At 39.6% G+C, this 17,980-nt stretch overlaps 1 protein-coding gene across 2 annotated transcripts in view; it reads right to left on the bottom strand.

The window, feature by feature from the left end:
* The window catches only part of CCDC102B (coiled-coil domain containing 102B), a 148,065-nt gene that overhangs the window by 101,190 nt on the left and 28,895 nt on the right, over window positions 1–17,980 (bottom strand). For both annotated transcript variants that reach the window (XM_081098052.1, XM_081098053.1), the window contains exons 2-4: window positions 10,865–11,486; window positions 7,121–7,338; window positions 858–966 (exon numbers count right to left, since the gene is read on the bottom strand). In XM_081098052.1, coding sequence (XP_080954178.1) covers window positions 858–966; window positions 7,121–7,338; window positions 10,865–11,486 — 949 coding nt within the window. The remainder of the gene's footprint in view (window positions 1–857; window positions 967–7,120; window positions 7,339–10,864; window positions 11,487–17,980) is intronic.

The following is a 17,980-nucleotide window of genomic DNA, read 5'->3' as shown; positions in this document are numbered from 1 at the left end:
GTCCATATATAAATGCATGTGTGTGTGTGTGTGTGTGTGTGTGTATCCAAAGTTTAATCTAAAAACAAAGCTACTCCGGCGATCTAACATACATCCATCAGGGAGAAATAATCTAAAAATAGCTGGTTAGCTTTAATTATTTAATTTACACCTCATTGAGAAATGTTCTCAAATTAACTTTCTGTAGTTCTCACTGAAATTATTTTCCCTTATACTAGTAGATGATTTTCAAGCAGGCAACATTTGTTAAGAATATTAGGAAAAGTTCTCCCTCCTTTCTAATCTCTGGTTCTCAGGGTGACAGAGCTGACTTATTTCTGAACCTCTGCACCGAGGTTACTGTGCCTTCTGGCCATCAGGTTGCCTGCGTCTTACAAGAAGTAAGGCTTATTCTGAGACCTAAGGTTCCTGAACATCCCATGGTGTGGATTTGCGAACTTATGTTAATGACTCTAAACTTTACCACTTGCTGGAAACAGACCTGAAACAACATTCATGGGGAATTTCATAAAAAGGAATATTGCTTTTTTAACAACTAATGAAGAGTGCTTTTAATTAAGGCACAATTACATCACTGAATTAGATGCTCTTCAAACAGCTGTCAGCAGACATGTGGTTTATATGTGAGTGTGTGTGTGTGTGTGTGTGTGTGTGTGTTATTTAGAACAAGATTTCTTATGACCTGAGTTTGACCAGTCCACCAGTGATATGTGAGTTCCAACATTCCTCTTATAGAGGAAATTCCACTTTTAACCTTTTTTCCCTTTGTTTATAGAGGCTTCTGGCCCCCTAGGTTACACATGGACCAGAGAGAACCCTCAGTTTCATTTCTTCCTTTACATCCTAAGTCTCCATACCTCTTTCCTATTTTTGGATGTCGATTCTTTCAGTTCTTCATACTTCTGTTTCCACAAAGACACAGCTGACTCCAGTCGTTCTACTTCTTTTTCCAGGGATGAGCGCATTCTAAATAATTAAAAGCAAAACAGGCTTACAATTTAAAAATAATTTTAGTAATGCATTCAAAATTAGATGTGCTCTTTTTCTAATTTTTTTATATTTACCTTATATATGATCATAGTAATTACAGGAAACTGTTTTAAATTTATGAAAAAATTATAAATATTGAATAAACTCTAATTTATTATTCTGTCAATTAGCTTTACAGTTGGTTAGATATATTTCATATAGCTTTGCCAATATTGAAATAATTGACTTTCTGTCTGCTTTCTCCTGTAATTCAATTTATTGGAGCAACAAGAATATAACATGGGAATGTTTTTTTCCTACAGAATTTAAAAATGTATAAAGAAATAAGTATATATAAAACATTAACAATTTTTATTAAAGGATATTAATTGTATTTGTGTATTTATGAATACATTAATAAACTTTCTCCTTAAAAATAATTTTCAGAATTATTTTACTCATAAATAGAATAATTAAAAACTGGTCTTGATAATTGGAGAAAAATCTAGATTTTTAAATTTACAAGTTCAAGATCATACAGTAATACAGATAGAAAACTTATCTGTAAAATTAAACTTTTCATACATAATCTTAATTACACAAATGTGTCTACATAAGTAGAAAAAAGATTAACTAATTTGTTAATTTTTTAACATACATATTTGGAAAACTTGCTTTATTATATAATGGACTTTCAGCTTTAATGGAAAGCCACTGGCCTGAATTAGTTTGTATGGAAGTTTTACTGTACTTAAATATAGTGTATTTATTCCTCAGTGTATATATAAAAAAATAACTAATAATTGTTTGTTTACATGAAAATTTTGTATTTTTATTGTGTAAAAATGTAAAATTTAGTCAAAGATATGACAGGACAGGTAATTCATAAAAATGAATGGCAATGTGATACTTGAATATTTTTAGGATAGCCTCATCAAAAGGTTTGTGACTATTTCTGCAAGCAAGCATTAAGGACATTGCATACTTAACTTTATATAGCAGAGGGTGCTCTTTAAATTCATTTTCTGGCCTAATCAATGTACTCTACATTTTGTAAAGATTTTCATAATTGATTACTCACATAGTTAAGTTTAAGCTATCATACTACTTGAACTATAAGAAGGAAAAGAAAAAAATATAATTTTACACTAAAAATACTGCATATTTTATGCACAAATTCTTCAAAAATATTAAATTAAGATGAACTCAGCAAAAATATAGCATTTAATATGATGATATATACTTTTAAAAATAAGATTGCTAAAATGTATATAATTTCCAGAATACAAAAGATTAAAGGTAAACCAAAATAATATTTATGGAAAACTATTACATTTCTATGCAACCTTTTGGTACTCTGTAAACTATCATGATCCCATAATAATTGGGCATAACATTCAAACATCTAAACAGAAAGATTAAATAAAATACTTTTCAGAGATGAAAATTCCTGAAACATTAATATCTTGAAGTAAATATTAATCATTTATAAACTGTGTGATAATTTATTGTAAAATATCAAATCAGTATTTTCTTAAAGGCCTATTAATGTCAAATGTTTGTACCAGACAAAAATGATTAACTTTCAATGACATTTAGATATCCACTTTTCTATTAGTCCAAAATTTAAGCTAAGTATTAAACAATGAATAATAAAAAATTGTATACATATACTTTCATTTCCTGATTGCATTCCCAACTATTTATAGTTATACCTTTCAGTATATTTCATTGTCAGCACCTTTCAGCAAATAGACAAAGCCATATATAGTTCTTTAATTAGAAAATAGATATTTGCAGAAACCAGTTTGGCTCAGTGGATAGAGCGTCGGCCTGTGGACTGAAAGGTGCTAGGTTCGATTCCAGTCAAGGGCATGTACCTGGGTTGTGGGCACATCCCCAGTAGGAGATGTGCAGGAGGCGGCTGATCGATGTTTCTCTCTCATCGATGTTTCTAACTCTCTATCTCTCTCCCTTCCTCTCTGTAAAAAATCAATATATATATATATATATATATATATATATATATGAAAATAGACATTTAAAAAATATGGTAAAGCTCTCGGAGACATCGGGAGGACCAGAGACTGAAGCTGGAGGTGATGCCTCCAGGTACAAAATCCACTCTCATGCCACCGAACTGGTCCTGGGAAAACCCCATGCCTGTCACCTTCCCTGCCTCTTGCTAGTACTCTTTCCTGGTATCAATTAAGTGTGTCTGATGAGCATATATATTCATACTACAAGCCTGGTGCACAAAAAATTGTGCACTCGTGGGGGCGGGGGGGCTTCTCTCAGCCCAGCCTGCACTCTTTCGCAGTCCAGGAGCCCTCGGGGGATGTCTGGCTGACAGCAGGCTCAGGCCTAAGCCATCAGTTGGACATACTTAGCACTGCTGCAGAGGCAGAAGAGGTTCCCGCCACCACCGCTGCACTTGCCAGCTCTAAGCCAGCTCAGGGCTTCTGGATGAGTGGTGTTCCCCCTGTGGGAGCACACTGACCGCCAGGGGGCAGCTCCTGCATTGAGCATCTGCCCCCCTGGTGGTCAGTGAGCATCATAGTGACTGGTCATTCTGCCGTTCAGTCGATTTGCATATTAGCCTTGTATTATATAGGATTAGCCAATTTAAGCAGGAAAAGAATATTAATAGTTCAAAGAATCTCTAAGAGAGTCAGAGAAGTAAATGGGGATCCCATGAAGTAGAGAAATAACAAACAGCTATTGAAATCTTCTCATCCATACCCACCAAGGCCCCCAGTAAAGTACAGAGAGCACAGCATGACCTCAGTACCAACCACTGGGCACACAGGATGGTGTCAACAGAGACCAGAGGCCACTACTCCTTGGGAAATAAGATGTAGCCACCACCACTGCCTTCCCCCTCACCAGGAGGGAATCGGGTGCTTTCTTCCTTGGAGCATCAGCTTTTGCTAAGAAGACAGGCAGCTACCTTTGAAACCTGCTCCCAGGTCAAATGTCTGCGCCCTAATTGGAAGGCAGACCGAGATAGAAACTTTCTAGCCTTTTTTGTAGACTATTCAGAAAAATGGACTCTGTCTCATTAGGTGGACAACCACCTAAGCACAAAATAGGTCCTGGGAAATGACAAATGGCAAAAGTACACAAAAATCAACTCAAATGAATTAAAGACTTAGATATAAGACCTAACGCTATAAAATTCCTGGTAGAAAATACAGGGAAAAGCTCCTGGAATTGGTCTTGGCAATGATTTTCTTAATTCAACACCAAAAGCACAGGCTTCTGGCAAATCTCAGATACTGGATAATTGCACAGAAAACTGAACAGTACTATGAGTACGATAATGTGATGAAATTGAGCGTGTTCAAGGAGGAGTTCCTCATCAGTGATAACGGTGGGAATGATTTCCACAATCCTCCCACTGATGCCTGTGCTCCCGTCTGGAGAATTTTCCCACCAGCTGGGAACACAGAAAAAACCATGTTCACATCTTCTCAACGCCAGCCACCCACTTGCTGATATTCCAGGGGGAGGAATTTAAAAGACTAGACAGATTTATAGCAGCAGTATATGCTATATCCTTGGGAAACATTCTCCTGACAGAGAAAAGTCTTTGCAATGGCCTCCTGTGGATTGCAAGCTAATGATGATTCATAGACACAACACCCATGGGAGGGTTCCATAAAGAGGAGAGTGAGAAGACAAACTGGATAGTGAGGGCCCCTTCCCCCTTATTCTTTGGCCTGTGTAGGGTTTTTATATTGGAGTTGCTGAAAACTGGAGAATTTACTTTTATGGAGGTAGTTCATTTATTCCAAGGAAGCCAAATATATATGTTCATGTACACGTGTGTGAGTGAGAGAGGAAAGATACACATGGGTATCATCAAAGCTGCATCTTAGGAAGTTTACCTCAAGGAAACACAGTTTCATGCTCCCATTATGGCAGTGAAGTACCATTGTGTGTGGGTTTGAGAGAAGTCTATAACCCCTAGAAAGTTAAATCCTTCAAGAAATAAAACACAGAGTTTAGAACTTGATGGAGACCTACAGTCTAAAAATTACTTCAATTTTATTTACTTTTCTACTCAAGTTGATTGCCTCTATTAGAAATGTACAGTTACCTGTAGAATAATAAATACTTATTCTATAAACATGCTTGTATTATCACAATCTATTCATGTAGTGAAGTAGAGACCAAAAATCTAAAGAAGTTATTGGTATATATAAATATTAGAGGGACTAATAAGAAACTTATCATATATAGAAAAGAAATGACAGATAAAGTACTGTACAGTATTTGTGAAAGGTTTGTAAGTATATTTATCACTATTTCAATTCATTTAAACCATGGAAACTGAAACCATCATATAATAATTATATTCATATATATGTGTGTATATATATATACACATATATATATATACATATATATATTTCCCAGCTTTTTAAAATTTTGCTTATTAAGAGTTATAACAAAAAAAAAGAGTTATAACTAAAGAGATGGGAAAATGTTTTTAAATTTAGGAACCACATCTTTTTTTTTTTTAATATATTTTATTGATTTTTTACAGAGAGGAAGGGAGAGAGATAGAGAGTTAGAAACATCGATGAGAGAGAAACATCGATCAGCTGCCTCCTGCACATCTCCTACTGGGGATGTGCCCGCAACCCAGGTACATGCCCTTGACCGGAATCGAACCCGGGACCCCCGGTCCGCAGGCCGACGCTCTATCCACTGAGCCAAACCGGTTTCGGCTTGGGAACCACATCTTAACATGCATCAAATATTCTATAAATATTCCCTTCAAATATGAACAATATAAGCATATGGAGTAATTCATAATAGTGGTCAGTTTCCCAGACTTTATTTGTGTTTGATCCGTAAGAATTCAGTGAGTAAGGCAAAAGGCAAATTGCATTTTCCAAAGATGGCGGCCACAATGATAGAATCCTACATGCTCTTGTCATAACTGGACTTATGCCCTCCTCCCATTGAGGGAACTCCTCTTCCTTGAACTTGTCAGCCTGTGAGACTGTCTCCACCAGTAAGTATGATGAAGTGATGTTAAGTGACTTTTGAGGCAAGGTCATTAAAACACTATATAGTTATCACTGAGCCTCTAAGACAGCGGTTCTCAACCTGTGGGTCGCGACCCCTTTGGCGGTCGAACAACCCTTTCACAGGGGTCGCCTAAGACCATCCTGCACATCAGATATTTACATTACGATTCATAACAGTAGCAACATTACAGTTATGAAGTAGCAACGAAAATAATTTTATAGTTGGGTCACAACATGAGGAACAGTATTTAAAGGGTCAGAAGGTTGAGAACCAGAAGATGTTCACTTGCAACCTAGCCCTATGCAGTGAAGAAGCCAAGAAGCCATACGGATAAGACAGGCCACATGCAGGTGTTCCCACGAGGCCCGAGGTGAGAACTAAGATCAGCCACATTTCAGAGTGAGTGAGACTTCAGATGGCTTGAGCTCCCAGCCCTTGAGCTCTCCCATCTGATGCCGCACACAGGAAAGTGTGCTCCGGATCCATGAATAGACACATGGTGATTGTTGTTTCAATAACTGTTGTTTGAGAAGTTCTGTTACTAAACAATAGAAAACTGGAATTTAAGCATCATTATGCATAGTTTTACCAAGGACAAAATAGTATCTACTGGCTAAGTAAATATGAAAGAACAAAATATATCAGAACTAAGATGAATACCCAAATCATTGAATCTCAATTCTAGTGCTCTTTCCTCTATACCAAAAATGGTCTACGAGTAAGGCATCTTATTCTGTGATTAATAGCTCACAAAATCGTAATTTGTATTTTATTAATATAAGAGACAAATTGACTCAGTGTATTAATATACTGGCTATTTTAACCATATACATTAATAATTCAAATATTAATAAGGTAAATCTACCAGAGCTGATGAGTACAAGGTTATGATGAAAGAATAAAAACTAATAAATTATAAATTACTCTTCAAAATTTTAAAAAATGAATGTAGCATAGAAAACTCATCTTTTAAGTGTTAGAACATAATGACTGATCATGGGTAAAAGGCATTATCAAATGGCCAGCTTGCTGGACTTAATTTTAAGAAATTTGAAAAACAGACTTGGTTAAGGGAGACGATGATTGTACTGATCATTGTCGTACTTACTCCCTTTCTTTCCTAAGGATTTTTTGGAGCTCATCCAAATGCTCCTGCAGAGTGGAAATTTCAGGCACTCCATACTCCAAAGGCAGGTGTCCCACTGGCTGTCGTAGCCCAGGTCTCATTGCACCGTTTCCGGAACCACTGTTCTCGAATAAATCAGAGCAGTCTAGATGGAGTTTCTCCTCATTTAATCTTAATGGGTCAAAAATCAAACCTTCTTCCTAAAAGGAAAAAACATAAAACAGTTACTACTGTTGAATTTTTAAATCTCTCAGTAGGAAAATCATGCAGAATATTTCCATACTTTTGGAAGGAAATAAATGTTATAATTCACGATCAAACTCATATTTTCACTTTTTAAAATTGGATTTGTTGGGGTAACATTGGTTTGCAAAACCATACTGGTTCCAAGTGTACAATTCAACAAAACATCTGCACACTACATCATGTGCCCATCGCCCAAAGCAAAGTCTCTTTCCATCCCCTTCCCCTCCCCCTTTGCCCACCCTCGTTTACCCCTCACCCCCTTTCCCTCTGGCTGTCACCACACTATTCTCTGAGTCTATGTGTTATGTATATTTTCATTTTTTAATCATTCTCTAATAGTGTTATATGGCCAAACATTAACTTGCATTCTTCAAGCATCTTTCTTTCTTTCTATGTTCTACCTTATTATAATCAAATATATTTCTCAAAAAGTCTGCTTTAACTTTTAGTTTGAGTTTTCTTTTTCTAATCATAGCTAAAAATAGCCCAGCATGAACTTGAACAGCTGTAAAGAGTTATTTAATGAGTTTATGAATTTCTTTTTAAAGTTTATTTTGTCACAAGGCACTTGAGAGCTTCAAAGGAAAGCCAGCTGATTACTTTTTAACATCTTTTCAGGGCAGAGGAGAAAGAATTTTCAGGAAATTCTTGAATCTTTTAATGGGCTTGTTTATTGAACTATTATTTAGGTCATTAGTTAAAGCTCAAATAGAGTTTAATGGGACATTTTAATATACATAAGCATCATTTATCAGAGCAGTACACTACCTCAAAATATTACATCATAATTCCAAAACTTGGCCAAACTCATGCTATAGATATCTGTCTATAATTTAAATTTGCCCTGATTTGTGGGTTTAAAATGAGATAAAGAAAAGTTCAAATAAAATCTTAATTAATAGACAAGCTCAAATAAAATATTAATGACACTTCATTTTTAGTATTTATGTATTTACTTATTTTAAAAACATTTTTATTAATTTCAGAGATGAAGGGAGAGAGAATCATTGATCGGCTGCCTCCTGCACACCCCACTCTAGGAATTGAGCCCGCAACCTGGGCTTGTGTCCTGACCGGGAATCGAACCATGACCTTCTGGTTCATAGGTTGATGTTCAACCACTGAATCTCACCAGCCAGTATTTATTTTAGTATTTATTTTTAAATGTTAGTTTACTAGCATGACTCATCTCTTCATTCTCTCAAAATTAATGGTTATTATGTCTCATTTTGAAAAACAATAAAATAAGACGTGTTGTTTTCCTTGGAAAATACCATGGTAAGACAATCCATTCATATGTAAGTATCTTTAGAGTTAGCAGGAAAACTGATCAAAATAAAAACAGCTAATTAAAACTTCAACTTATTTCACTACCATCACAAAGAATTTTAACTATCCTTTTCCCTAAATAAATAAACTTTTAATAAAGGTCTACTATGTATGATATTCTTGATACTAATGATACAAACATATTCCAAATGAAGTCCCAAGATATTGAACATTTCTCAGTAAAACATATGTGAAGAGAATCTTTCACATTCTCAAATGTGGTGTCTATTACTTGTAATAATAAATATTTGTACATTCAGAACAACTTAAGTGAGCTATATTCCCTAGTCTCTATCACTATATTCAAATAAATACATTAATAGAGTTGAATTTTGAGAATATATGACATTTTTCCAAAGATATACACAACAGGACTAATAGCTTAGATTATCGAGTTTAAAAAATTTATATTTAAAACAAATCTGGAAGACTGAATAAGCATAAGTAATTAGAATTTTTTAACTTTTTTCATTTACAATGAAATTTATATTTACCATAATTTACATACATCATGGAAAGGATTACAATTTTAGATGGAATTATAGAAGAGCAATTTTATGATTTTAGAAATGGAATTACATAGAAAAATATAATACTAGTGGCCCAGTGCATGAAATTTGTGCATGAGTGGGGGGATGTCCCTCAGCCCAGCTTGCACCCTCTCCAATCTGGGACCCCTTGGGGGATGTCCAACTGCCGGTTTAGGCCCGATCCCTGAACCGGCAGTCGGACATCCCTCTCGCAAACCGGGACCCCTGGCTCCTAACCACTCACCTGCCTGCCTGCCTGATCATCCCTAAACACTCTGCCCGTCAGCCTGCTCACCCCCAAATGCCCCTGCTTGCTGACCTGATTGCCCCTAACCGCCCCCCATCATCCTGCTTGCCCCCAACTGCCCCCAGTTGGCCTGATTGTCTCCAACTGCACTTCCCTGCTGGCCTGCTCACTTCCAACTGCCCCCCTTCCAGCTTGATTGCCTCCAACTGCCTCCCCCCCAACCCCCCGCTATCCTGCTTGCCCCCAACTGCCCTCCCCTTCTGGCCTGATCACCCCTAACCACCTCTGCCTCTGCCTTGCCACCATGGCTTTGTCTGGGTGGCAACCACGGAGCCAGCTGGGGTGACCAAGGAAGACAAGCCTCCCAGCTGCTCCGGCCAGCTCCATGACTCAGGCCAGCGCTGCTATCTTTGTTGCATCAATTTGCATATTCCCTCCTTATTGGCTGTAGGCATATTACTCTTTTATTAGATAGGATAAACTGATTCTATGAAAAGAGACAACATGAATTCCTAAAGTTTCCTGAAATATGTTCCATGGGTTGCTAATAGTGATTACCAGTTTTAATAAAATGTGGGGGAGGAGTGGTTCATAGATAAATATGGATATGAATTGCTAGATTTTTAAAAAAGGTTTTAAAAACTATGTTTCAAGCAGAATTTTTAAGAACTTCAAGAGTGTAAGTATACCAAGAAATTCCAAGAATGGGTATGAGGCATTCCCTAAAGGTATTGGCCTATGGTAGCCATTTTACAGGAATTAATTGTGAGGGCAGAATTCCAAACCTTGGGAAAGTTCAAACTACTGTATGAATAATTTATAATATTACTGACATAGCAAGGATAAATGGAGAGAAGTCTCTCTAAACATTTCCTTTTCACATAAAAAAACCCCGCTGAATACATTTTTGCTAAATACATTTTGTATGATCACTATTATAGTCTGAATGGATCCCCTCAAATTCATATGCTGAAGTCCTAACCCCTAGTACCTGAGAATGTGATTGTATTTGGGGCCAGAGTCTTTAAAGAGGTGATTATTTTAAAAGGAGGTGATTAGGATGGACCTAATGATGGCACTCCTATAGAAAGAGGAACCTTGGATACAGACACGTACAGAGAAAAGATGATGTAAAGGCACAGGGAGAAGAAGGTCATATATAAGCCAAGGAGAGAGGCCTCACAAGAAACCAACTCAGATCTCAGACTTCTAGCCTCTAGAACTTTCTGTCACTGAAGTCACCCAGTGTGCAGCACTGAGTTATGGAAAACAAATATAGTCCCCCCTGGATCTGTGATTTCCCCTTCCTCCCATCACTGTATAAGGCATTCTAATATGTCTGTAGACTCTGGATTACTGTCTTTATTTGCTTACCATAGTATTTCTGTTCTCCTTTGTGGGAAATTCTCTTTTCACCAGACACTCTCTGATAGACTCACACATTTGCGAGCCAGTTTGAAATTGATCCCTTTGTACATAGGACACATCTGTGAAACTAGGACGCGTCTGGTTCAGGGTAACTCTAGCTTCCAAGGTCTCCTTTTGATGTGGCGGACTTTGCTTCTTTTTCAGTGCACTCAATTCTTTCACTGTCATCTCTAATTTCATTCTGAGTTGTCTTCCTTCCTCCCTGGCACTGTTCCTCTCAGCTCGAACTTTACTCCACTTTTCCCTCCAGTTGGCTGTGCAGTCTGACCACCACCGCATGGTCTTCTCCATCTGAGCAGCTCTGGCCTTGACTTCTTCAAGTTCCCGCAGGCGCAGCTCTTCACAAATATCCCATTCATTGGTGTTGCACGCGTGAGCACAGAAGCTGTGGGCAGCATGAGACTGTAGCCCATTAAGTGGCCAACAGGAATTAAAGGTATCCCTGGGGACCGAGGCAGGTGCTCCCATGTCGGGAGGTGGTTTAACTGCTGACTGCTGCATCCCGAAGATTTGTGTTTCCTCAATTAACCGATAAATGGATTCTAAATTCATATTTATCTTTTCAGACCTATGAAAAGACAAACAAAAAACCCACATAATTAACTTTTGAAATTCCCTTGCAGTTACAAAAGCAAAACTTACATTTAAAATTTTTGGAAAAAAAATAATGCATCTTTTCAATATTGAATATTTTCTTTTAAGCATAACTAAAATATAGAGAAACTTATGCATTTGTAATTACCCCTGAAAGAAACAGGAGTTCCTTATATTGAATTTTACCAAACAAATACAAATAAAAATATGAAGATACAATTGTGGACAGCATATGACATGAGTAATTCATTTTAACAAGTCTAATGCTATGCATGTAATATTTAGTGTAACACATATTGTCCATTTACTATTAGATGGTCCCTTTTCCCCTGCTAATAACTAAAGCACAATTTGTTTGGGTGAAATACAGACTTTATTGATCTCTGGCAGGCTAAGCCCCTGTCCCAGTCCCAAAGGCTAAATTGTGATTGGTCTAAATCTTCTCTGATGACCTCATTTCATTGGCCATTCATTGGTCTCAAGTAAGCATATAGCCTGGTTCTACTGGTGAGATGTGAGGGAAAGTCTGCTGGAGAAATTCCCTGCCTACAAACATTTGAAAACATCAGAATAAGAAACCCTTTTCCTCTGCTCTCTTCCTTCCTAAACAAAGACATGATTCTGGATAAGGTGAGTGTACAGTTACCCTTTAACATTGAAGATGGTGGAACAGAAGAATAGTTTACTGACCGAGCTCTGCATTAATTCCCTGGTTTCCTTGCTCTGTGAGAAAGATTACCTATATTTACTAAAACTTTGATCATTGAGTTTCCTGTTACTTGTACTCAAAAGAATATCTACTACATGAATTAATTTTTGCTATGGTTAATAGATTATGATAGCTTCTAAAAATAGGATATTTAGAATAACAAATGGTCTTTGTCTTTATATTCCAGAGAATTGGATAAGCACATATAATAAAAATAGATAATTAACAGTATAAAAATATATTTATTCAATCTTTTTAACACATCTTATGGGTCAGGTCGGTGTTAGCTTCCTAAGCTATGGACAGGGTGCTCTCAGAGCACAGCAAAAGAAGAGAAAACTGTCTTCTAAAACTGAAGTCTTCTCAGCAGAGATAAACTAGACAGAGTTTTAGCACTTTCAAAGCTTTCTCACAAAATTAAAAACAGCTTTCTATATAAAATAGCAAAAAGCAAATTAATTTGTAAATTCAAATACTTCTTATCAATTATTCAGATCCATTACTTATTTAATATAGCAATATTGCTATACTGAGGATATAGCAGTTCGAATATTTTAAAATAAATGCTTAAAATATGCAGGTTAATCTACAAGTTAGTAAAGCTGTGTGTTTGTATAAGATTGCCTATTTTTATTATCAAAGAAGATTTGCTGGTGCATATAATTTACGTACAAGAAATTAATTTCTCTCAGTTTTCCATTTGCTTTTACACTGACTGGCCAGATTATTATGACCACCTGATGTCTGTAGGCAAATTAGCTATAATTTCACGCTGAAGTTGCTAGAGGGCCAGACCATTATAAACAGGAAAGCAGGTTGTTGACCACGACAGTAGAAGGGATACTTTTCTGAAGATATGGGTAAACAACGTGATTTAACAGCCTTTGAACATGGGATATATGTGTGTGTGTGTGTGTGTGTGTGTGTGTATACTATCTAATAATAGACAAACATGGTAATTAACCGTACCTTCGACACACTTCCCATTGGCTAATCAGGGTGATATGCAAATTAACTGCCAACCAAGATGGTGGCTGGCAGCCAGGCAGCTGAAGCAAACAGGAGCCTTGCTTGCTCCAGTGATGGAGGAAGCCAAGGTTCCCCGCCTGCCACTGCCAGCCTCTGAGCTGCAGTCTAAGAAACAATTATAGAAGCTAAACAAACCCCAGAAACCTGCTTTCAGCCAGCCAGCCTCGGAGCTGGAGCCGCAACAGTGTTTCAATTATAGAAGCCAAACAAACCCAGATACCTGCTTTCAGCAGCCGAGGTCTCAGAGCTGGAGCTGAGCCTCAGAGCTAAAGCCGGCTCTCAGTTCTAGTGACATCCATAGAAGGTAAATAAATCCCAGAATTAAAAAAAAAGAAAAAAAGGGGAGGTTGGGAGCTTCAGTCACCTGCCGCCTGAAAACGGCCCTCAGCCCCTCACCCAGACTGGCCAGGCACCCCAGTGGGGACCCCCACCCTGAAGGGGGTGTGACCAGCTGCAAACAGCCATCATCCCCTCATCCAGGCTGGCCAGGCACCCAAGCGGGACCCCCACCCTGATCCGGGACACCCTTCAGGGCAAACCAGCAGGCCCCCTCCCATGCACCAGGCCTCTATCCTATATAGTAAAAGGGTAATATGCAAACTGACCTTAACAGCAGAAGGACTTGGAATGACTGGTCACTATGACACACACTGACCACCAGGAGGCAGACGCTCAATGCAGGAGCTGCCTTCTGGTGGTCAGCGTGCTCTCACATGGGAGGAGCTCTGCTCAGCCACAAGCCAGGCTGATGGCTGCCAGTACAGTGGTGGTGGTGGGAGCCTCTCCTGCCTACTCAGCAGCGCTAAGGTTGTCTGACTGCAGCTTAGGTCTGCTCCCCACTGGCAAGTGGACATCCCCCGAGGGCTGCCAGGCTGCCAGAGGGATGTCTGATTGCCATCTTAGGCCCAATCCCCTGGGGAGCAGGCCTAAGCCAGCAGGTGGTCATCCCCCGAGGGGTCCCAGACTGCGAGAGGGCATAGGCCAGGCTGAGGGACGACCCCTCCCCCTACGAGTGCACAAATTTTTGTGCACCGGGCCTCTAGTATATATTAATAAAAGAGAAACATGCAAATTAACCAACACTCCACCACTCTGCTACACCCACAAGCCACCCCACCAGCCAATCAGGAGCAAGTATGCAAATTAATCCAACTAAGATGGTGGCGGCCACAGAGCTGGAGTGAGCAGGAGACTTGGGTTGCCCCCGGTGATGGAGGAAGCCAAGCTTCCCGCCTGCCCTGGCCAGGCCTGTGTCTGCTCAAGGCTACAAAGTTTCAATTATAGAAGATAAATAAATCCCAGATACCTGCTTCCAGCCCGCCCTGGCCTCCACTCAAGGAGGCGCTGAAAAAGAAAAAAGAAAAAAAGGAGAGGCTGGGAGCTTAGGTTGCCAGGGGGGCATGCCTGAAAATGGCCCTCAGCCCCTCACCCAGGCTGGCCAGGCACCCCAGTGGGGACCCCCATCCTGAAGGGGGACATCCCTAGGACTCCCGGGTTACCAGACTGCCAGCTTAGTCCCGATCCCCCGGGGAGTGGGCCTAAGCCAGCAGGTGGACATCTCCAAGGGGTCCCAGACAGCAAGAGGGCACAGGCTGGGCTGAGGGACCACCCGCCCCCCCCCCAAGTGCACAAATTTTTGTGCACCGGGCCTCTATATATATATATATATATATATATATATATATATATATATATATATACATCAGGTGGTCATAATAATCTGACCACTCAGTATATATATATATATATATATATATATATATATATATATATATACATCAGGTGGTCATAATAATCTGACCACTCAGTATATATATATATATATATATATATATATATATATATATATATACTGAGTATATATATATATACTGAGTGGTCAGATTATTATGACCACCTGATGTTTGTAGGCAAATTAGCCATACACTGCATTGTATGGGATATGGAAGCTGAAGGCCTGTTCGAACACCTTTGCTGTCTGCAGTTACCAAGATAAAACTGCTCCAATTTGCACAGGAACACAAGGATTGGACAGTCGAGCATTGGAAAAAAGTCATGTGGTCCGATGAATCACGTTTCCAGTTGCATCATGCAGATGGCAGAGTGAGAATTTGGCAGAAACAGCATGAAAGCATGCACCCCACATGCATGAGTACAACCCTTCAAGCTGGTGGGGGCAGTGTTATGGTTTGGGGCATGTTTTCTTGGCATGATTTGGTCCCTTTAATTCGTGTGGAACAACGTCTGAATAGCACAACATACCTAAGTATCGTTGCTGATCAAGTTCATCCTATCATGTTGATGGCGTATCCCAATGGAGATGGCTTCTTCCAACAAGACAATGCGCCATGCCATGGTACTCGTATTGTGCAGGAGTGGTTTCAAGAACATGAGGGAGACTTTACCTTGCTTAGGTGGCCCCCACAATCACCAGATCTCAATCCAATTGAGCATTTGTGGGATGTAGTTAAAAGAGCCATCAGGCAGCTGGTTCCACAACCATCAAATCTCACAGAACTGGACAGTGCTATTCATCAGGCATGGTGTCACCTTTCAACATCTCGTGGAGTCAATGCCAAGAAGAATCACTGCCATATTGAAGTCAAAAGGTGGCCCAACGAAGTACTGATTGGTGGTCATAATAATCTGGCCACTCACATTGAAATATATCCCACGTTCAAAGGCTGTTAAACCACATTGTTTACCCATATCTTCATAAAAAAAATCACTTCTACTGTCGTGGTAAATAACCTGCTTCCCTATTTATAATGGTCTGGCCCTCTAGCAACTTCAGCATGAAATTATAGCTAATTTGCCTACAAATGTCAGGTGGTCATAATAATCTGGTCACTCAGTGTATATAGCTACTAGTGGCTGGTGCATGAAATTTGTGCCTGGTGGGGGTGTTCCTCAGCCTGGCCTGCACTCTCTCTAAACTGGGACCCCTCAAGGGATGTCCGACTACTGGTCAGACATCCCTCTCACAATCCAGAACTGCGGGCTTCTAACCACTCACCTGCTTGCCTTCCTGATTGCCTCTAACCACTCCGCATGCCGGCCTGCTCACCCCCAACTGCCCCCCTGCTGGCCTGCTCACCCCCAACTGCCCCCTCTGCCTGCCTACTCAGCCCTCAACGGCCCCCCCCACCAGCCTGCTTGCCCCCAACTGCCCTCCACTCCTGGCCTGGTCACCTCTAACCACCTCTGCCTCAGGCCTGCCACCATGGCGTTATTCGGAAGGATGTCCAAAGGTCTCCCGGAAGGTCTCCTGGACTAATTAGCATATTACCCTTTTATTAGTATAGATAGATCATAAACTGTCTCTTTCTGGAACATTCATTTAATCAACTGAGGGGATTCATTATATAAACAAAATAAAAAAAGTCTCTATTTACTAAAATAATGAGTATATAATATTAAATGTATATATCACTTTCAGTTGTAGAAAAACAAATACATTTTAACAAGTGTTCTGTAGAGGTATCAAACCAATTCACTTACTATAATACTTATTACAATAGTATGGATTCATGGTTGCAATTATTTTTGTTAGGAATAGTAGATGTCCAAGCTTATTTTAATTAATGCTGATTTGAAGCAATTGTTCCTTTCATTTACTATAATTCAGAGGGCATTGAGCATATAACTGACCAAATTTCTTTGACAATTAGTAAACCAGGACCAATCCTATATAATAAAAGCCTAATATACTAAATGTCCGGTCGTCCAGTCATCTGTTCAACCAATCAAAGCGTGATATGCTAAGGCCACTCAACCTCTCGCTATGACATGCACTGACCACCAGGGGGCAGATGCTCCAACTGGTAGGTTAGCTTGCTGCTGGGGTTCGGACGATTGGGACTGAGCAAAATGGGCCAGACATGCCCTGGAGCCCTCCTGTGGTCCCTCCCTGGCTGGCCAACCTTCCGTGTCCCTCCCCGGCCCCAATCATGCACTAGTTGGGTCCCTCTGCCTGGCCTGCACCCTCTTGTAATCCAGGACCTCTCAAGGGATGTCAGAGAGCCTGATACAGCAGGCCAGGTGGAGGGAACCCACTGGTGCACAAATTCGTGCACTGAGCCTCTAGTCCTATATAATAAAAACCTAAAATGCAAATAGACTGAATGGCAGAATGACCAGTTGCTATGATGACCACTGACCACCAGGGGGAAGATGCTCAACACAGGAGCTACTCCCAGCCCCCAGGCTCCGACCGGCAGCCACGGGGGGGGGGGGGGAGGGGGGGAGGGGAGGAGGGGGGGGCAGGGCCAGCAAGTGGGTGGTGCCAGGCCAGTCAAGGCAGGTGCCTGCAGAGCCCCCTAAATCGCACCACCAGTCACCCCCCACAGATCATCCCTGATCACCAGCCAGGCCTAGGGACGCTACCCTTGCACAAATTTTGAGCACCAGGCCTCTAGTATTAAAATAAAAGAGAACAAAAGAAAATTTTAATTAAAAGTACACCAAATAATTTATATAATATATATTCACATATATATTCTTATATACATAAGGAATTATTCCTTTTAGTTGAAATTCTAAAATGAAGACAGCAAATTGATTTTAGCATATTAAAATTAAACTTAACCTTGCCATTTTTCAAAATAAATCAGTACCTTGAAATTGTAATGTCTTTAAAAATGTCTCATTAACTTTTCCTTCACTCATATTTTTGAAGACTCTATAATTGGTTTCTGGTACATTGAGATCTTGCCTACCAATTAACTATG

Source organism: Myotis nattereri, assembly GCF_964212035.1.
Source record: "Myotis nattereri genome assembly, chromosome: 8".
NCBI classification, from domain to species: domain Eukaryota; kingdom Metazoa; phylum Chordata; class Mammalia; order Chiroptera; family Vespertilionidae; genus Myotis; species Myotis nattereri.
The sequence above is the reverse complement of the archived record's forward strand: the minus strand, read 5'-3'. Positions and strand labels throughout refer to the sequence as shown.